This window comes from Bos grunniens, chromosome 5, assembly GCF_055505025.1.
Source record: "Bos grunniens cultivar Pamir isolate PY7600 chromosome 5, Bosgru_T2T1.0, whole genome shotgun sequence".
In the NCBI taxonomy this organism is placed as follows: Eukaryota; Metazoa; Chordata; class Mammalia; order Artiodactyla; family Bovidae; genus Bos; species Bos grunniens.
The window spans coordinates 43,002,319-43,024,437 of NC_141169.1; the positions used below are offsets into that span (position 1 = coordinate 43,002,319).

Genomic DNA, 22,119 nt, shown 5'->3' on the forward strand with positions numbered 1-22,119 from the left:
ATGTCCTGGCTATTATAAACAGTGCTGCGATGAACACTGGGGTACACGTGTCTCTTTCCCTTCTGGTTTCCTCAGTGTGTATGCCCAGCAGTGGGATTGCTGGGTCATAAGGCAGTTCTATTTCCAGTTTTTTAAGGAATCTCCACACTGTTCTCCATAGTGGCTGTACTAGTTCGCATTCCCACTAACAGTGTAAGAAAGTTCCCTTTTCTCCACACCCTCTCCAACATTTATTGCTGGTAGACTTTTGGATCACAGCCATTCTGACTGGCGTGAAATGGTACCTCATAGTGGTTTTGATTTGCATTTCTCTGATAATGAGTGATGTTGAGCATCTTTTCATGTGTTTGTTAGCCATCTGTATGTCTTCTTTGGAGGAATGTCTATTTAGTTCTTTGGCTCATTTTTTGATTGGGTCGTTTATTTTTCTGGAGTTGAGCTGTAGGAGTTGCTTGTATATTTTTGAGATTAGCTGTTTGTCAGTTGCTTCATTTGCTATTATTTTCTCCCATTCTGAAGGCTGTCTTTTCACCTTGCTTATAGTTTCCTTTGTTGTGCAGAAGCTTTTAAGTTTAATTAGGTCCCATTTGTTTATTTTTGCTTTTATTTCCAATATTCTGGGAGGTGGGTCATAGAGGATCCTGCTGTGCTGTATGTCAGAGAGTGTTTTGCCTGTTTCCTCTAGGAGTTTTATAGTTTCTGGTCTTACGTTTAGATCTTTAATCCATTTTGAGTTTACTTTTGTGTATGGTGTTAAAAAGTGTTCTAGTTTCATTCTTTTATGAGTGGTTGACCAGTTTTCTCTTGCCATCTCCTGTTTGACCACTTCCAATTTGCCTTGATTCATGGACCTAACATTTCAGGTTCCTATACAGTATTACTCTTTATAGAATCATCCCTTGCTTCTATCACCAGTCACATCCACAACTGGGTGTTGTTTTTGCTTGGGCTCCATCCGTTCATTCTTACTGGAATTATTTCTCCACTGATCTCCAGTAGCATATTGAGCACCTACCGACCTGGGGAGTTAATCTTTCAGTGTCCTATCTTTATGGCTTTTCAGTGTTCATGGGGTTCTCAAGGCAAGAATACTGAAGTGGCTTTCTATTCCCTTCTCCAGTGCACCACATTTTGTCAGAACTCTCCATCATGACCTGGCTGTCTTGAGTGGCCCTACATGGCATGGCTTAGTTTCACTGAGTTAGACAAGGCTGTGGTCCATGTGATCAGATCATGGTTTCAGTCTGTCTGCCCTCTGATGTACTCTTTCAGCACCTACTGTCTTACTGGAGTTTCTCTTACTTTGGACTTGGGGTATCTCTTAACGGCTGCTCCAGCAAAGGGCAGCCACTTCTCCTTACCTTGGTTGTGGGGTATCTCCTCTCCACCGTTCTCCTGACCTTGGATGTGGGGTATCTCCTCTTGGCCACTTGCCACTCCAGCACTGCACAGACACCTCTCGCCACTCCAGCCCCTTGTAGCCACTGCATAAATTAATCTTTGGGGAATTAAATCTAGTCAGAAGTAGCCTGTTCCATGTTGTTCATATGATCAATGTATAGCTGAAATTTATTATCAAAGAGCAATGAGAAATTCAAACTGCAAAGTTTAGGGACTAAGTTATGAAGAGTTTATGGAGTTTTTTTTCTCATATTATAAAGGATCTAAATTTTTTGTTTGTTTTTGACCTTACCACTATATGTTATGGATCCTAATGGCTAAAAGAAATAATGTTCAAATAAAGTTTATGATTAAGAATATTTATCTTTATCGTTGTTAGAAATCCATGATAACCCTGTGTACGAGACAGCAAAAGAGACACTGATGTATAGAACAGTCTTATGGACTCTATGGGAGAGGGAGAGGGTGGGAAGATTTGGGAGAATGGCATTGAAACATGTAAAATATCATGTATGAAACGAGATGCCAGTCCAGGTTCGATGCACGATGCTGGATGCTTGGGGCTAGTGCACTGGGACGACCCAGAGGGAGGGTATGGGGAGGGAGGAGGGAGGAGGGTTCAGGATGGGGAACACATGTATACCTGTGGCGGATTAATTTTGATATTTGGCAAAACTAATACAATTATGTAAAGTTTAAAAATAAAATAAAATAAAAGAAATCCATTATTTTCTGTTTGTGGTTAAAATTTTCTTTTTTCTAATTTTATTTTATTTTTAAACTTTACATAATTGTATTAGTTTTGCCAAATATCAAAATGAATCCGCCACAGGTATACATGTGTTCCCAATCCCGAACCCTCCACCCTCCTCCCTCCCCATACCATCCCTCTGGGCCGTCCCAGTGCACCAGCCCCAAGCATCCAGCATCGTGCATCGAACCTGGACTGGCAACTCGTTTCCTACATGATATTTTACATGTTTCAATGCCACTCTCCCAAATCTTCCCACCCTCTCCCTCTCCCACAGAGTCCATAAGACTCTTCTATACATCAGTGTCTCTTTTGCTGTCTCGTACACAGGGTTATTGTTACCATCTTTCTAAATTCCATATATATGCGTTAGTATACTGTATTGGTGTTTTTCGTTCTGGCTTACTTCACTCTGTATAATAGGCTCCAGTTTCATCCACCTCATTAGAACTGATTCAAATGTATTCTTTTTAATGGCTGAGTAATACTCCATTGTGTATATGTACCACAGCTTTCCTATCCATTCATCTGCTGATGGACATCTAGGTTGCTTCCATGTCCTGGCTATTATAAACAGTGCTGCGATGAACATTGGGGTACACGTGTCTCTTTCCCTTCTGGTTTCCTCAGTGTGTATGCCCAGCAGTGGGATTGCTGGGTCATAAGGCAGTTCTATTTCCAGTTTTTTAAGGAATCTCCACACTGTTCTCCATAGTGGCTGTACTAGTTTGCATTCCCACCAACAGTGTAAGAGGGTTCCCTTTTCTCCACACCCTCTCCAGCATTTATTATTTGTAGACTTTTGGATCGCAGCCATTCTGACTGGTGTGAAATGGTACCTCATAGTGGTTTTGATTTGCATTTCTCTGATAATGAGTGATGTTGAGCATCTTTTCGTGTGTTTGTTAGCCATCTGTATGTCTTCTTTGGAGAAATGTCTATTTAGTTCTTTGGCCCATTTTTTGATTGGGTCGTTTATTTTTCTGGAGTTGAGCTGTAGGAGTTGCTTGTATATTTTTGAGATTAGCTGTTTGTCAGTTGCTTCATTTGCTATTATTTTCTCCCATTCTGAAGGCTGTCTTTTCACCTTGCTAATAGTTTCCTTTGATGTGCAGAAGCTTTTAAGGTTAATTAGGTCCCATTTGTTTATTTTTGCTTTTATTTCCAATATTCTGGGAGGTGGGTCATAGAGGATCCTGCTGTGATGTATGTCAGAGAGTGTTTTGCCTATGTTCTCTTCCAGGAGTTTTATAGTTTCTGGTCTTACGTTGAGATCTTTAATCCATTTTGAGTTTATTTTTGTGTATGGTGTTAGAAAGTGGTCTAGTTTCATTCTTTTACAAATGGTTGACCAGTTTTCCCAGCCCCACTTGTTAAAGAGATTGTCTTTAATCCATTGTATATTCTTGCCTCCTTTGTCAAAGATAAGGTGTCCATATGTGCGTGGATTTATCTCTGGGCTTTCTATTTTATTCCATTGATCTATATTTCTGTCTTTGTGCCAGTACCATACTGTCTTGATAACTGTGGCTTTGTAGTAGAGCCTGAAGTCAGGTAGGTTGATTCCTCCAGTTCCATTCTTCTTTCTCAAGATCGCTTTGGCTATTCGAGGTTTTTTGTTTTTCCATACAAATTGTGAAATTATTTGTTCTAGCTCTGTGAAGAATACTGTTGGTAGCTTGATAGGGATTGCATTGAATCTATAAATTGCTTTGGGTAGTATACTCATTTTCACTATATTGATTCTTCCAATCCATGAACATGGTATATTTCTCCATCTATTAGTGTCCTCTTTGATTTCTTTCACCAGTGTTTTATAGTTTTCTATATATAGGTCTTTAGTTTCTTTAGGTAGATATATTCCTAAGTATTTTATTCTTTCCGTTGCAATGGTGAATGGAATTGTTTCCTTAATTTCTCTTTCTGTTTTCTCATTATTAGTGTATAGGAATGCAAGGGATTTCTGTGTGTTGATTTTATATCCTGCAACTTTACTATAGTCATTGATTATTTCTAGTAATTTTCTGGTGGAGTCTTTAGGGTTTTCTATGTAGAGGATCATGTCATCTGCAAATAGTGAGAGTTTTACTTCTTCTTTTCCAATTTGGATTCCTTTTATTTCTTTTTCTGATCTGATTGCTGTGGCCAAAACTTCCAAAACTATGTTGAATAGTAATGGTGAAAGTGGGCACCCTTGTCTTGTTCCTGACTTTAGAGGAAATGCTTTCAATTTTTCACCATTGAGGATAATGTTTGCTGTGGGTTTGTCATATATAGCTTTTATTATGTTGAGGTATGTTCCTTCTATTCCTGCTTTCTGGAGAGTTTTTATCATAAATGGATGTTGAATTTTGTCAAAGGCTTTCTCTGCATCTATTGAGATAATCATATGGTTTTTATTTTTCAATTTGTTAATGTGGTGTATTACATTGATTGATTTGCAGATATTGAAGAATCCTTGCATCCCTGGGATAAAGCCCACTTGATCATGGTGTATGATGTTTTTAATGTGTTGTTGGATTCTGATTGCTAGAATTTTGTTAAGGATTTTTGCATTTATGTTCATCAGTGATATTGGCCTGTAGTTTTCTTTTTTTGTGGGATCTTTGTCAGGTTTTGGTATTAGGGTGATGGTGGCCTCATAGAATGAGTTTGGAAGTTTACCTTCCTCTGCAATTTTCTGGAAGAGTTTGAGCAGGATAGGTGTTAGCTCTTCTCTAAATTTTTGGTAGAATTCAGCTGTGAAGCCGTCTGGACCGGGGCTTTTGTTTGCTGGAAGATTTTTGATTACAGTTTCAATTTCCGTGCTTGTGATGGGTCTGTTAAGATTTTCTATTTCTTCCTGGTCGAGTTTTGGAAAGTTGTACTTTTCTAAGAACTTGTCCATTTCTTCCACGTTGTCCATTTTATTGATGTATAATTGTTGATAGTAGTCTCTTATGATCCTTTGTATTTCTGTGTTGTCTGTTGTGATCTCTCCATTTTCGTTTCTAATTTTGTTGATTTGATTTTTCTCCTTTTGTTTCTTGATGAGTCTGGCTAATGGTTTGTCAATTTTATTTATCCTTTCAAAGAACCAGCTTTTGGTTTTGTTGATTTTTGCTATGGTCTCTTTTGTTTCTTTTGCATTGATTTCTGCTCTAATTTTTAAGATTTCTTTCCTTCTACTAACCCTGGGGTTCTTCATTTCTTCCTTTTCTAGTTGCTTTAGGTGTAGAGTTAGGTTATTTATTTGACTTGTTTCTTGTTTCTTGAGGTGTGCCTGTATTGCTATGAACTTTCCCCTTAGGACTGCTTTTACCATGTCCCACAGGTTTTGGGTTGTTGTGTTTTCATTTTCATTCGTTTCTATGCAAATTTTGATTTCTTTTTTGATTTCTTCTGTGATTTGTTGGTTATTCAGCAGCGTGTTGTTCAGCCTCCATATGTTGGAATTTTTAATAGTTTTTCTCCTGTAATTGAGATCTAATCTTACTGCATTGTGGTCAGAAAAAATGCTTGGAATGATTTCTATTTTTTTGAATTTACCAAGGCTAGCTTTATGGCCCAGGATGTGATCTATCCTGGAGAAGGTTCCACGTGCGCTTGAGAAAAAGGTGAAATTCATTGTTTTGGGATGAAATGTCCTATAAATATCAATTAGGTCTAACTGGTCTATTGTATCATTTAAAGTTTGTGTTTTCTTGTTAATTTTCTGTTTAGTTGATCTATCCATAGGTGTAAGTGGGCTATTAAAGTCTCCCACTATTTTTGTGTTATTGTTAATTTCTCCTTTCATACTTGTTAGCATTTGTCTTACGTACTGTGGTGCTCCCGTGTTGGGTGCATATATATTTATAATTGTTATATCTTCTTCTTGGATTGATCCTTTGATCATTATGTAGTGACCTTCTTTGTCTCTTTTCACAGCCTTTGTTTTAAAGTCTATTTTATCTGATATGAGTATTGCTACTCCTGCTTTCTTTTGGTCCCTATTTGCATGGAAAATCTTTTTCCAGCCCTTCACTTTCAGTCTGTATGTGTCCCCTGTTTTGAGGTGGGTCTCTTGTAGACAACATATGTAGGGGTCTTGTTTTTGTATCCATTCAGCCAGTCTTTGTCTTTTGGTTGGGGCATTCAACCCATTTACGTTTAAGGTAATTACTGATAAGTATGATCCCGTTGCTATTTACTTTATTGTTTTGGGTTCGAGTTTATACACCATTTTTCTGTTTCCTGTCTAGAGAATATCCTTTAGTATTTGTTTGAGAGCTGGTTTGGTGGTGCAGAATTCTCTCAGCTTTTGCTTGTCTGAAAAGCTTTTGATTTCTCCTTCATACTTGAATGAGATCCTTGCTGGGTACAATAATCTGGGCTGTAGGTTATTTTCTTTCATCATTTTAAGTATGTCTTGCCATTCCCTCCTGGCTTGAAGAGTTTCTATTGAAAGATCAGCTGTTATCCTTATGGGGATTTCCTTGTGTGTTATTTGTTGTTTTTCCCTTGCTGCTTTTAATATTTGTTCTTTGTGTTTGATCTTTGTTAATTTGATTAATATGTGTCTTGGGGTGTTTTGCCTTGGGTTTATCCTGTTTGGGACTCTCTGGGTTTCTTGGACTTGGGTGATTATTTCCTTCCCCATTTTAGGGAAGTTTTCCACTATTATCTCCTCAAATATTTTCTCATGGTCTTTCTTTTTGTCTTCTTCTTCTGGAACCCCTATGATTCGAATGTTGTAGCATTTAATATTGTCCTGGAGGTCTCTGAGATTGTCCTCATTTCTTTTAATTCGTTTTTCTTTTATCCTCTCTGATTCATTTATTTCTACCATTCTATCTTCTGATTCACTACTCCTATCTTCTGCCTCTGTTATTCTACTATTTGTTGCCTCCAGAGTGTTTTTAATTTCATTTATTGCATTATTCATTATATATTGACTCTTTTTTATTTCTTCTAGGTTCTTGTTAAACCTTTCTTGCATCTTCTCAATCCTTGTCTCCAGGCTATTTATCTGTGATTCCATTTTAGTTTCAAGATTTTGGATCAATTTCACTCATTATTCGGAATTCTTTATCAGGTAGATTCCCTATCTCTTCCTCTTTTGTTTGGTTTGGTGGGCATTTATCCTGTTCCTTTATATGCTGAGTATTCCTCTGTCTCTTCATCTTGTTTAAATTGCTGAGTTTGGGGTGTCCTTTCTGTATTCTGGCAGTTTGTGGAGTTCTCTTTATTGTGGCGTTTCCTCACTGTGTGTGGGTTTGTACAGGTGGCTTGTCAAGGTTTCCTGGTTAGGGAAGCATGTGTCGGTGTTCTGGTGGGTGGAGCTGTATTTCTTCTCTCTGGAGTGCAATGAAATGTCCAGTAATGAGTTATGAGATGTCTATAGTTTTGGGGTGACTTTGGGCAGCCTGTATCTTGAAGCTCAGGGCTGTGTTCCTTTGTTGCTGGATAATTTGCTTGGTATGTCTTGCCCTGGAACTTATTGGCCCTTGTGTGGTGCTTGGTTTCAGTGTCGGTATGGAGGCATTTGATGAACTCCTGTCAATTAATGTTCCTTGGAGTCAGGAGTTCCCTGGAGTCAGGGTTTGGACTTAAGTCTCCTGCTTCCGGTTATCGGTCTTATTTTTACAGCAGTTTCAAAACTTCTCCTTCTATACAGCACCATTGATAAAACATCTACATTAAAGATGAAAAGTTTCTCTACAGTGAGGGTCACTCAGAGAGGTTCACAGGGTTACATGGAGAAGAGAAGAGGGAGGAGGGAGTTAGAGGTGACCCAAATGAGATGAGGTGAATCAATAGTGGAGAGAATGGGCTAGCCAGTAGTCACTTCCTTATGTGCACTCCACAACTGGACCACTCAGAGATGTTCACGGGGTTATACAGAGAAGAGAAGAAGGAGGAAGGTAACAGAGGTGGCCAGAAGGATAAAAGGGGGGAATGAAAAGGAGGGAGACAGATCCAGCCAGTAATCAGTTCCCTAAGTGTTCTCCACCGTCTGGAACACACAGAAATTCACAGAGTTGGGTAGAGTAGAGAGGGGTTAGGGAGGAGACACAGGCGACCTGGTGGAGAAAAAGGAGAGTCCAAAGGGAGAGAGAGCAGCCAAGCCAGTAATCTCGCTCCCTAGTGAAAAATGGGTCCTGAAGATTGGGTCCTTAAAGGTACAAAATTGGTAACAAATACATAAAAGCAAAAATTAAAAATCTAGAGTAGAGTTTGGAATTTCAAAAATATGATGTTAAAGAAAAGAAGAAGGAAAAGAAAGAGAAAAAACGAACAAACAAAAACAAACAAGGTTGCGAAAGTTATAAAGAAAGTACAGGTACAAAATTGATAACTAATACCAGAAAGCAAAAATTAAAAATCTAGAGTAGAGTTTGGAATTTCAAAAATACGATGTTAAAGAAAAGAAGAAGGAAAAGAAAGAGAGAGCCCCTTCCTATGTAGTCCATAGTAACCACAGGGTTTTGATCTATTGCCTGTAGCTTCCAAGGCGTTTCCCTCTGTTATATCTTCTTCTGTTTGCTAGTCTCTTCAGTATCTGGTTTCCGCCCTGACACAAAGGGGACGGTGGAGGACACTTTTTTTTTTTTAGGCTTACTTGTTCAGTCGTGCTGTGGGGAGGGAGGGAGGGATGCTGCAAACAAATAACACTGGCGTGGGCTCGCAGTGCCTCAGCCACCCTGGGTCTGCCCCCGCTCACGGCACGTGTAGCCTCCCTGTCCACACTGCTCAGACTCTAGGTTGTTCCGCCGGGAACAATCCAAGGCCGGCCCTGGGCTGCATGCACCTCCCAGGTCCAAGCCGCTCAGGTTCAGGCACTCGGGTAGTCCTCAGAGGCGCAGACTCAGTTGGGCCTGCGTTTTGTGCTCTTCCCAGGTCCGAGCAGCTCAGGTGATGAGGAGTTTGGCGAGCGCCAATGCTGCGACTTATCGCCTCCCCGCCACTTGGTTATCTGGGTGTAAAACCGGCGCACCTTCTCAGGCAGATGTTGACCATCCAGACCCCCAAGAAGTTTTAGTTAGCAAAGAAGCCTGCTTACAGTTTTATAGATAATGTCTCTCTGGGGCTGCGATTGCCCCCTTCCGGCTCTGGCTGCCTGTCACCGGAGGGGGAAGGTCTGCAGCTGGCTATCTCTGTTCAGTCCTTTGTTCCGTGCGCGGGCCTGGCGGTCTTAGGTTAGGGCTGGCTTTTCGCGTGGTATATATCCCACAGTCTGGTTTGCTAGCCCAACTTATTTCGCTCAGATAGCGCTCAGGGTATTCAGGCCAGATTCTTACTCTCAGCGATGCAGCCCACGCCGCGCCTCCCTGCCCAGCCCCCGCTTGCTAATGGCGGATGCAGGCGTCTGCGCTGCTTCTCTGCTGGGGGAGTTACCGTAGGGCTTGCAATCTGCGAGTTTTAATTGTTTATTTATTTTTTCTCCCTGTTATGTTGCCCTCTGTGCTTCCAAAGCTCGGCACAGATTCGGCAGTGAGAAGGTTTCCTGGTGTTTGGAAACTTCTCTCTTTTTAAGATTCCCTTCCTGGGACGGAACTCCGTCCCTCCCTCTTTTGTCTCTTTTTTTTGTCTTTAATATTTTTTCCTACCTCCTTTCGAAGAGTTGGGTTGCGTTTCTGGGTGCCTGATGTCCTCTGCCGGCATTCAGAAGTTGTTTTGTGGAATTTACTCGACGTTTAAATGCTCTTTTGATGAATTTGTGGGGGAGAAAGTGTTCTCCCCATCCTACTCCTCCGCCATCTTGGCTCCTCAGTCGTGGTTAAAAATTGTATGGGTTTTTTTTTAAGATAAGTAAGGTACTAGAATCACATTATTTTCATTTATATGTGTATAACACAGTTTTTGAGTTCTAAGCTCCCTGCAATATTTGTACTGTCTCTCCTTGATTTTTATGATCTCTGAAAGAAAGAGCTGAATTACATTTTTTAAGGACACTTAATGAGCAAAACTAGACACAGGGAAAACTAGAAAATTTCCACTTAAGTGGAGCACTTCCTTTTTAAATATATAACAAAGTATATTCTCAAATGGAAATGTTTTAAAATGTTACTGTTTTTTCAGTCACTGCTGAAGTCATAGTGTCTGCTTAAGGGACAAGTGGATTATTTTAATTTGATTTCTGACTAGTGGTCTTTGAAACTACAGTTCCAAATACAAACATTTCTGATAGTTTCTTTTCTTTTTGAGAATATTTGAAGATGTAGTCTGATTTTCTTTTTTTTTTTTTGGTGTGTGCTGTTCTGTTGATTGTATTTTCTCAGTGTATCATGATTCCATGGAAAGAGTAATTTTTAAAAACCTGGAATATGAAAGTGTATCAGGTTGATATAAAAAAAGCATTTCAAATATTAAGCATGGTACTGATAAATGCACATGGGTGGTACTCTTGGTAGAAAAATAGGACAGGGTAAACATGAGATTTTTTATTGTAAGTATTAAATATAAAAATGTAAAATAGCTTTTATAAATCATTACCAGTTAGTGGAGGATGAATATCCAGCACAAATTTAAATTTTAGAACTTGTAAGTCATTACATTACATTTATATGTTTATACATTTATATAAATATTTTGATATTACATTTATCTAGTATTTTCTTTTTTCTTCAACAGAAATCTTCTGGACAGAGACACGTTTTCTAAGTCTGATCCAAGTAAGTATTTAACTTGCTTTTTGAAATAGTCTATTCAGGAGGAGAAGGGGGCAACAGAGGGTGAGATGTTTCAATGGCATCACTGACACAATGGACATGAGTTTGAGCAAACTCTGGGCGATAGTGAAAAAAAAAGGAAGCTTGGTGTGCTGTGGTTCATGGGGTCAAGAGTTGGACACGACTTAGCAACTGAACAACAACTTATTTTACTTACTTGATTTTGTAAAAAGTTGTATGAAAATTATAATTTTTACTTAAATATTGTCTTAAAGACTAGAAAGTAAGGAGGAATATGGTCTCAGGCCCTGCATTCTTATCTACGTGGGCAGTACTCTGGCTAAAGAGAGGGAATTGCTTAGCACTTAGAGACTAAGAAGAAAACGCAAATGACTCCAATGCAGGACAATTCATTTTGAAATTAAAACCTCGTTGTAAAGCCATATGGTAGAAATTATATTTGAAAGACAGCTGTAATGGGCCATAATTCTAAGTGATCAAGTCACAGAGTAACAATTTTCCTTTTTTTGTGAATAAAGGAAGTATATAAAGTCATGTATAACCAAGTGAATTATATAACATCTTGAATGAGTTGAATTTTTTTATTACTAATTACATATATATTGAAAACTGGAGATGAATTGTACAATGAAAGCCAATTTTAATTAGAAAACAATAGAAATAATGTATAAGTCAAAAAAAGAAGTTGATATCTAGTTGCTCTCCATCTGTACAAATGTATGAAACTGTGTGGTTTAATGACGGGAGAGAGGTGTTTTCAGTTGATGAAAGAATTCTTGAGATTATCACTGGAGAAAAGGCATTACAATTGTGAGTATTTAAAGTTCCCAGGACTCATTAGTAAGTGAATGGGATATTTTTATCCCTTAATCTTTACTCTAGACTCTTAATCTACTCTTTTTGGACTTCTTTTTGTGGTTGATAGGATTTCTTGTTTACAAACATTGAGGATAGGAGTTGCAGATATTAAGTTTAGCATTTGATTTGGTGCAGATTTTCCTTCCTATGATGCTTCTGAGGATTTTAAGCATCCTAGGAAGAGCGTGACCTATGACTGGTAACATACTGAAATACTTCAAAACTGTTTGCGTGTGTGTTAGTTGCTCAGTTGTATCCGACTCTTTGAGACCCCATGGACTGTAGCCCACCAGGCTCTTCCATCCATGGAATTTTCCAGGCCAGAGAACTGGAGTGGGTTGCCATTCCCTTCAATAGGGGATTTTCCTAACCTAGGAACTGAACCCTGGTCTCCTACATTGCAGGCAGATTCTTTACCAGCTGAGCCCACAGAGAATTCACAAAACTGTTTTACCTTAGTTTTTAAAAAAAATCATCTACATTTGTAGCATAATGTAATTGAAGATGTTAGCAAATAACTATTATATTTTTGTGCCAAGACCTATACATGTTAAGATCTAAAGACCTGTTATAGTTTTTTTGCTTATTTACAAAAATTTTAATCATGTGATGATTTATTAGCAATTTTCCTGCCAGAGTAAGGTGAGGTATTAAGAACTAATTTTAACATACCTGTTGGACAGCGGAAAAATAAATTGGGTTTGTTCACTTGATATTTATGAAAAATGTTTAGATATATTTATTTTTTTCATCTTTTTATAGTTTGTGTCTTATATGTACAAGGAGTTGGAAATAAAGAATGGAGAGAGGTAAGAATTGGAATTTTAAAAATATGATTTTTATGCTGTAAGACATGGCATAAGTTACAATGTAATCAAGATGATACTTTCTTGTTTTTGGTTATTTTAAGTCATCTTCAACCCAAAGATTGAATTTCTTTTTAATTTTATTTCATTTTAATTTGATGAAAGCAATTTTGTTTTGTTTTATTTTATTTAACTTTACAATATTGTATTGGTTTTGCCATATATCAAAATGAATCTGCCACAGGTATACATGTGTTCCCCATCCTGAACCCTCCTCCCTCCTACCTCCCCATACCATCCCTCTGGGTCGTCCCAGTGCACCAGCCCCAAGCATCCAGTATCATGCATCGAACCTGGACTGGTGACTCATTTCATATATGATATACATATTTCAATGCCATGTGTTTTGTTTTTAATAGTCTTCAATGTTTAGCTCATTTATGATCTTTCTGTGAAATAATCTAGCCTTGATTTGTGTTCTCCTCAGTCTTACATAAATTTAGTGTGATCCAATTCTTACACAGTTGAAGTGTGGGTTCAGTCTCACTTTTTGAGGTCAACTGCTGATTTTATAAAATATTGCTTTAAAGGATTTTAAGTCTGGTGATTGATATCAATTATCTGCCCTTTGACAGGTAGTAACTTGTTATTTGAAAATAAAGTAGAAACTCAGTTCCCTATTGCTGCTGCTGCTGCTAAGTTGCTTTAGTCGTGTCTGACTCTGTGTGACCCCATAGACGGCAGCCCACCAGGCTCCCCCATCCCTGGGATTCTCCAGGCAAGGACACTGGAGTGGGTTGCCATTTCCTTCTCCAATGCATGAAAGTGAAAAGTGAAAGTGAAGTTTCTCAGTCGTGTCCGACTTTTAGCGACCCCATGGACTGCAGCCTACCAGGCTCCTCCGTCCATGGGATTTTCCAAGCAAGAGTACTGGAGTGGGGTGCCATTGCCTTCTCCTATTAGGTTGGTGCAAAAGTAACTGCAGTTTTGTGTTGTTGAAATTGGCCATTTGATATTGGAATACATTCAAAATAAAGGTTATGTCATGCATCATTATAATGGGCATTTCTCTATTTTTTTGCTAATGACTTATTGCTTGGTGTAATATTATTACTTGTTTATTTTATATTTATTTTAAACCATGTAAGTGATGTTAGACAAATTGCAAATTCGGGCAATTTTCTTATTTGAGTACAAAAATGGGTTGTAAAGCAGCTCACAACATGAACAATGCATTTGGCCTGGGAATTGTTAACAAATGTACAATGCAGTGGTGGTTCAAGGAGTTCTGCAGAGGAGGCAAGAGTCTTGAAGTTGAGAAGTGTAATCACTGGCTATCAGAAGTTGAGAACAACCAATTGACAATCATGATCGAAGCAGATCTTCTTGCAACTAAATGAGAAGTTGCCCAAGAACTTAACATCAACCATTCTATGGTCATTTGGCATTTGAAGCAAATTGGAAAGGTGAAAAAGCCTGATACATTTATCATGCCTCATGAGCTGACCAGAAATCAAAACAAGCATTTTTGAAGTGATGTCTTATTTTACACAATAATAATGAGGCATTTCTTAACTGGATTGTGATCTGTGACAAAAACTGGTTATTTTTGTGATGACTGGCAATGACCAGCTCAGTGCTTGGATGAGAAGAAGCTCTATAGCACTTTCCAAAACCAAACTTGTACCAAAAAAAATCTCATGGTCTGCTGCTGGTCTCATCCACTACAGCTTTCTGAATCCCAGTGAAATCATTACATCTAAGAAGTATGCTCAGCAAATTGATGAAATGCATTAAAAACTATAACGCCTGCAACTGGCACTGGTCAACAGAAAATATCCAATTCTTCTCCATGGCAAACCTGACGGCATGTTGCACAACCAAAGCTTCAAAAGTTGAACAAATTAGGATATGAAGTTTTACCTCATCCACCATATTTGCCTAACCTCTCACCAACCACCACTTCTTCAAGCATCTCTATAATATTTTGCAGGGAAAACACTTCCACAACCAGCAGGATATAGAAAATTCTTTTCAAGAATTTGTCAAATCCTAAAACATGGATTTTTATGCTACAGGAATAAGCAAACTTATTTCTCATTGGCAAAAATGTGTTGATTGTAATGGTTCCTATTTTGATTAATAATGGTATATTTGAGCTTGGTTATAATGATTTGAAATTCACAGCATGAACGCATAATTACATCTGCACCAATCTAAATACAAATTAGGGAATATTTCATGCAAAGATGGGCTCACTAAAGGACAGAAATGGTAGGGACCTAACAGAAGCAGAAGATATTAAGAAGAGGTGGCAAGAATACACAGACTGTATAAAAAAGATCTTCACGACCCAGATAATTGCAATGGTGTGATCACTCACCTAGAGCCAGACATCCTGGAATGTGATATGGAATGGAATGGAATGGAAAGTCAAGTGGGCCTTAGGAAGCATCACGATGAACAAAGCTAGTGAGGTGATGGAATTCCAGTTGAGCTATTTCAAATCCTGAAAGATGATGCTGTGAAAGTGATGCACTCAATATGCCAGCTAATTTGGAAAACTCAGCAGTGGCCACAGGACTGGAAAAGGTCAGTTTTCATTCCAATCCCAAAGAAAGGCAATGCCAAAGACTTTATGGCCAAACTACCACACAATTGCACTCATCTCACATGCTAGTAAAGTAATGCTCAAAATTCTCCAAGCCAGGCTTCAGCAATACGTGAACCATGAACTTCCAGATGTTCAAGTTGGTTTTAGAAAAGGCAAAGGAACCAGAGATCAAATTGCCAACATCCAGTGGATCATCAAAAAAGCAAGAGAGTTCGGGAAAAACATCTATTTCTGCTTTATTGACTATGCCAAAGCCTTTGACTGTGTGGGTCACAATAAACTGGAAAATTCTGAAAGAGATGGGAATATCAGACCACCTGACCTGCCTCTTGAGAAACCTATATGCAGGTTAGGAAGCAACAGTTAGAACTGGACATGGAACAACAGACTGGTTCCAGATAGGAAAAGGAGTACGTCAAGGCTGTATATTGTCACCATGCTTATTTAACTTATATGCAGAGTACATCATGAGAAACGCATTATTTATTTCAGTATAGTTGATGTGTAATATTGTATAAGTTACACATGTACAATATACTGATTTGCAGATTTTAAAGGTTGTACTCCAATTATAGTTATTATAAAGTATTGACTAAATTCTCTATGTTTTGTAGAATATCTTTATAGCTTATTTCATACATAATGGTTTTTACCTTAGTCCTTAGTTTAAGGATCTTTTCACTTTAGTCTTGGTTCTCTACCCCTGAACTGCCCCTCCCACTCTCTCTCTCCCCATTGGTCACTGCTAGTTTCTTCTTTCTATCTGCGAATCTTTTTCTCTTTGTTATATTCACTAGTTTGTTGTATTTTTTTATATTCCACATATAAAGTAGCTTATTTCACTTAACAAAATATTCTCCAAGTCCATTCATGTTGTTGCAAATGTAAAATTTTATCCTATTTATATGGTTAATGTGCCATTATATGTATGTGTGTATATATATATATATATAGAGAGAGAGAGAGAGAGAGAGATACAGATATAGATATATCTGTATATATCTATATCATGTCTTCCCGTTCAAGAACATGGTGTATTTTTCCATCTGTTTCATCTTCAGTTTCTTTCATCAGCATCTTATAGTTTTCTGTGGATAGTATCATTTCAACTACAAACAGTGACAATCTTACTTCTTATTCCTTACCAATTTGGATTTCTTTTATTGTTTTTTCCTGTTTACTTTCTGTGGTTAAGATTTCCAGTACTGTGTTGAGCAAAACTGGTGAGAGGGGGCAACATTTTCTTGTCCCTGATCTTAGAGGTAATTCTTTCAAATTTATACTGTTGAGTATGATATTAGCTATTGGTTTTTCACATATGGCCTTTATTATGTTGTGGTATATTTCATCTATGCTCAGTTTCTAAAGAGTTATTATAATTAATGGATATTGAATTTTGTCAAAAGCTTTCTTCTGCATTTATTGAGATGATCATATGGTTTTTAATCTTTAGTTTATTAATGTGGTGTATCACATTGATTGATTTGTGGATAATGAAAAATCCTTGCATTCTTGTCATAAATCTCATTGGTCATGACGTATTGTCCTTTAATTTATCATTGGAGTCAGTTTGCTAGTATTCTGTTGAAGATTTTTGAATCTGTTTATCAATGATATTGGTCTGTACTTTTCTTTCTTTCCTTTTTTTTGGTCTAATATTAGTACAAAGGTGATGCTAGGTTCATAGAATGATTTTAGAAATATTCATTTCTTTGCAATTTTTGGATATATTTTTAGAAGAATAGGTGTTAACTCTTCTGTAAATGTTTGGTAGAATACACCTCTGATGTCATCTTCCCTTGGACTTTTGCTCATTGGGAGTGTTTTAATTATTGATTCAGTTTCAGTACTGGTTATTATTCTGTTCATATTTTCTATTTCTTCTTGGTTCAGTCTTGGGAGATTATATGTTTTTAAGTATTTGTCTGTTCTTTCCAAGTTTCTATTTTATTGCCATTTAGCTGTTGTAGTTTTCTTGTGATATTTTTTAGTAATATTTCTCTGGTATTGGTTGTAACTTCTCCTTTATTGTATCTGATTGTAGAGATTTTATTCCTCTCCCCCTTTTTCTTTTCTTGTTAAGTCAGGCTGAAGGTTTATCAATTTTGTTCATTTTCTCAAAGAACCAACTTTTAGTTTAATTGATTTTTTCTATGGTTTTTTATACTCTGTCATTTATTTCTTCTCTGATCTATACTTTCTCTCCTAGTAATTTTGAATTTTATTTGTTCTTTCTCCAAGTTCTTTAGGTGTAAGTTTAAATTGTTTATTTGAACTTATTCTTAAATCCTGATGTAAGCTTGTATTGCTGTAGACTTCTCTCTTAGAACTGCTTTTACTGTGTCCCATAGGTTTTGGATCATCATATTTTGTGTTCATTTGTCTCCAGGTATTTTTGTTAATTTCCTCTTTGACTACTTCAGGGATCTGTTGGTTGTTTAGTAGCGTATTGTTTAGCATCCACGTGTTTGTGTTTTTTTGCAGTTCTTTTCTTATAGCTGATTTCTAATCTCAATCACTGTGGTTTGAAAGATGTTTGATATTATTTCAATTTTCTTAAATTTCATAAGGTTTGCTTTGTGGCCTACTATGTGATGTGTCTGAGAGAAGGCTCCATGTGCACTTAAAAAGGATGTATATTCTGTTGCCTTCAGATGCAATATCATATATATAAATATATATATATATATTTATGATTTATCTGGTTTAATGTGTCATTTAAGGCAAGTGTTTCCTTATTGATTTTACATATGGATGATCTGTCCATCGATATAAATGGAGTTTAGAGTTCCTTACTATTGTGTTACTGCTGTCAACTTCCTCTTCTATGTCTGTTAACATTTGCCTTATGTAATTTATTAATAGGTTCAGCATATATACTTATTTGCTGTTTAGCAATAATAAGTTCATATATATATATGATCTGTTAATATATATACTTACAGTTGTTATATCCTCTTGGATCTATTGCTTCATCATTGTGTAGTGTCTCTCTTTGTCTTTTGTAGCAATAATTATTTTATAGTCTATTTTACTAAGTATTACATCTTTCTTAATTATTAATCTTTCTTTAAAGGTTCTAATTTCTCATTATTCTTCTGAATTCTGTGACCATCTTTACCATTACTACCTGAACACTTTCTTGAGTAGATTGCCTATCTCTATCTCACTTAGTTCTTCTGGAGTTTCTCTTTACTTTTGTTCCTTCATCTCATACATATTCCTTTATTGCCTCAGATTTCCTAAGGTGCTATTTGTGTTTTCATGTTCTTAAAGTTCTGTTATGTTTCCTGACCTTAGAGAAGAGGGCTTATGTTGCTGCTGTTGTTGTTCAGTCGCTAAGTCGTGTCCAGCTCTTCGTGACCCCAGGTCACAAGTGCAGCACTCCAGGCTCCCCTGTCCTTCACTGTCTCCTGGACTTTGCTCAAGCTCATGTCCACTGAGTCAGTGATGCTATCCAACCATCTCAACCTCTGTGACCCCCTTCTCCTCCTGCCCTCGGTCTTTCTGAGCATCATGGATTTTTCTAATGAGTCGGCTGTTTGCATCAAGTGGCCAGAGTGTTGGAGCTTCAGCTTCAGCATCAGTTCTTCCAATGAATATTCAGGGTTGATTTCCTTTAAGACGGACTGGTTTGATCTCCTTGCTGTCCAAGGGACTCTCAAGAGTCTTCTCCAGTACCACACTTTGAAAGTGTCAGTTCGTTGGCATTCTGTCTTTTTTATGGTCTAGCTCTGACATCCATACATGACTACTGGAAAAACCATAGCTTTGACTATACGGACCTTTGTTACCAAAGTAATGTCTCTGCTTTCTAATACACTGTCTAGGTTTGTCATAGCTTTTTTTCCAAAGAGCAAGTGTGTTTTAATTTTGTGGCTGCAGTCACCATCTGCATTGATTTTGGAGCCCAAGACAATAAAATCTGTCACTGTTTCCACATTTTCCACTTCTATTTCCCATGAAGTGATGGGACTGGAGGCTATGATCTTAGGTTTTGTAATGTTGAGATTTAAGCCAGCTTTTTTTCCGCACTCTTCTTGCACCTCATCAAGAGGCTTTTAGTTCCTCTTCAGTTTCTGCCATTAGAGTGGTATCATCTGCATATCTGAGGTGGTTGATATTTCTCCCAGCAGTCTTGATTCTGCCTTGGGGTTCATCCAGCCCAGCATTTTGCATGATGTACTCTGCACATAAGTTAAATAAGAGGGTGACAGCATACAGCCTTTTTGTTGTATTCCTTTCCCAATTTTGAACCAGTCCATTGTTCAATGTCTGGCTTAACTCTTGCATCTTGACTGCATGCAGTTTGCTCAGGAGACAGGTAAGGAGGTCTACCATCTTAAAGGTCCTATCTCTTTAAGAGATTTTCAGTTTGTTGTGATCCACACAGTCAAATATTTTAACGTAGTCAATGAACAGGAGTAGGTGTTTCTCTGGAACTTCTTAGCTTTCTCAATAATGCACCAGATGTTAGCAGTTTGATCTCTGCTTCCTCTGCCTTTTCTAAACCCAGCTTGTACATCTGGAAATTCTTGGTTAATGTGCTACTGAAGCTTAGCTTGAAGGGTTTTGAGCATTACGTTGCCAGCAGGTGACATGAGCACAGTTGCACGGTAGTTTGAACATTCTTTGGCACTGCCCTTCTTTAGACTGGGATGAAAACTCACTTTTTCCAGTCCTGTGGCCACCACTGAGTTTTCCAAATTTGCTGACATATTGAATATACTACTTTAACTGGATCATATTTTAGGCCTTATGTAGCAGATGTCATCTTTGCCCCACAAGCACATTCCTCTTTTGTCACCCAATATGTTTGCTCTAGGAGTTTCCTCTAAGACAGCTATGTGCATCCTTTTTTGGTTAACTGACTATGTGTGACCCCAGGGACTGCAGCACTCCAGGCTTCCCTGTCCATCAGCAAATCCTGAAGCTTGTTGAAACTCACGTTCATCAGGTTGGTGATGCTGTTGAAACATCTCACCCTCTGTCGTCCCCTTTTCCTGCCTTAAATCTTTCCCAGCATCAGGGTCTTTTCTAATGAGTCAGTTCTTTGCATCAGGTGGTCAGAGTACTGGAGATTCAGCTTCAGCATCAGTCACTCCAATAAATATTTCAGGACTGATTTCCTTTAGGATTGACTGGTTGGATCTCCTTGTAGTCCAAGGGACTCTCAAGAGTCTTCTCTAACACAGCAGTTTAAAAGAATCAATGCTTCAGCACTCAGCTTTCTTTATGGTTCAACTCTGATATCCATACACAATTCCTGGAAAGAAACATAACTTTGACTAGATAGACCTTTATTGGCAAAGTATTGTCTCTGCATTTTAATAAGCTGTCTAGGTTACTCATAGCTTTTCTTCCAAGGAGCAAGCGTCTTTTAATTTCACGGCTACAGTCACCATCTGCAGTGATTTTGGAGCCCAAGAAAATAAAGTCTGTCACTGTTTCCATTGTTTCCCCATCTATTTGCCATGAAGTGATTTTTCCAGTAGTCATGTTTGGATGTGAGAGTTGGGCTATAAAGAAAGTTGAGCTCCAAAGAATTGGTGCTTTTGAACTGTGGTGTTGGAGAAGACTCTTGAGAGTCCCTTGGATTGCAAGGAGATCCAACCAGTCCATCCTAAAGGAGATCAGTCCTGGGTGTTCATTGGTAGGACTGATGTTGAAGCGGAAACTCCAATACTCTGGCCACCTGATGTGAAGAACTGACTCATTGCGAAAGACCCTGATGCTTGGGAAGATTGAAGGGGGGAGAAGAAGGGGATGACAGAAGATGAGATGATTGGATGGCATCACCCACTCGATGGACATGAGTTTGAGTAAGCTCCAAGAGTTGGTGATGAACAGGGAAGCCTGATGTGCTCCAGTCCATGTGGTCGCAAAGAGTTGGACATGACTGAGTGACTGAACTGAACTGATGGAACCAGATGCCATATTTGTTTTTTGAATGTTGAGTTTTAAGCCAACTTTTTCACTCCCCTCTTTCACTTTCAAGAGGCTTTTTAGTTCCTCTTCACTTTCTGCCATTAGGGTGGTGTCATCTGCATATCTGAGTTTATTGATTTTTCTCCCGGCAATCTTTATTCCAGCTTGTGCTTCATCCAGCCCAGCATTTCACATAATGTACTCTGCATATAATTGCAATAAGCAGGATGACAGTATAGAGTCAAGGCTTTGGCATAGTAAATAAAGTATAAATAGGTGTTTTTCTGGAATTCTATTCCTTTTATTATGATCCAACCGATGTTGGCAATTTGGTCTCTGGTTCCTCTGCCTTTTCTAAAGCCAGATTGAACATCTGAAAGTTCTCAGTTCACATACTGTTGAAGCCTAGCTTGCAGAATTTTGAGCACTACTTTGCTAGCATGTCAGATGAATGCAATTGTGTGGTGCCTTGAACATCCTTTAGCATTGTCTTTCTTTTGGATTGGAATGAAGACTACCCTTTTCCAGTCTTTGGCCTCTGCTGCATTTTCCAAATTTGCTGGCATATTGAGTGCAGCACTTCCACACTTCAAATATTTTAGGATTTGAAATAGCTCAGCTGGAATTCCATCCCCTGCACTAGCTTTGTTCATAATGATGCTTTCAAAAGCCCACTTGATTTCACACTTCAGGTTGTCTGGATCTAGATGAGTGATCTCACCATTGTGGTAATCTGGGTCTTTAAGATCTTTTTTGTACAGTTCTGTGTATTCTTGCCACCTCTTCTTAATATCTTCTGCTTCTCTTAGGTCCATTAAATCTATACCATTTCTATCCTTTATTGTGCCTATCTTTGCATGAAATTTTTCCTTGATATCTCTAATTTTCTTGAAGAGATCTCTAGTCTTTCCCATTCTGTCATTCAGATGGATATATCTTTCCTTTTCTCCTTTGCCTTTTGCTTGTCTTCTTTTTTAAGCTATTTGCAAGGCCTCCTCTGACAACCATTTTGTCTTTTTGCATTTCTTCTCTTTGGGGATTGTTTTGATCATCACCTCCTGTACAATGTTACGAACCTCTCTCTATAGTTCTTCAGATATTCTATCA

General features: G+C 38.0%; 1 protein-coding gene across 7 annotated transcripts in view; it reads left to right on the forward strand.

Annotated features, from left to right (window-relative positions):
• Window positions 1–22,119, forward strand: part of CPNE8 (copine 8) — a 272,491-nt gene that overhangs the window by 45,635 nt on the left and 204,737 nt on the right. For all 7 annotated transcript variants that reach the window (XM_086399950.1, XM_086399952.1, XM_086399951.1 and 4 more), the window contains 2 exons: window positions 10,748–10,788; window positions 12,427–12,473. In XM_086399950.1, the coding sequence (XP_086256076.1) occupies window positions 10,748–10,788; window positions 12,427–12,473 (88 nt within the window). The remainder of the gene's footprint in view (window positions 1–10,747; window positions 10,789–12,426; window positions 12,474–22,119) is intronic.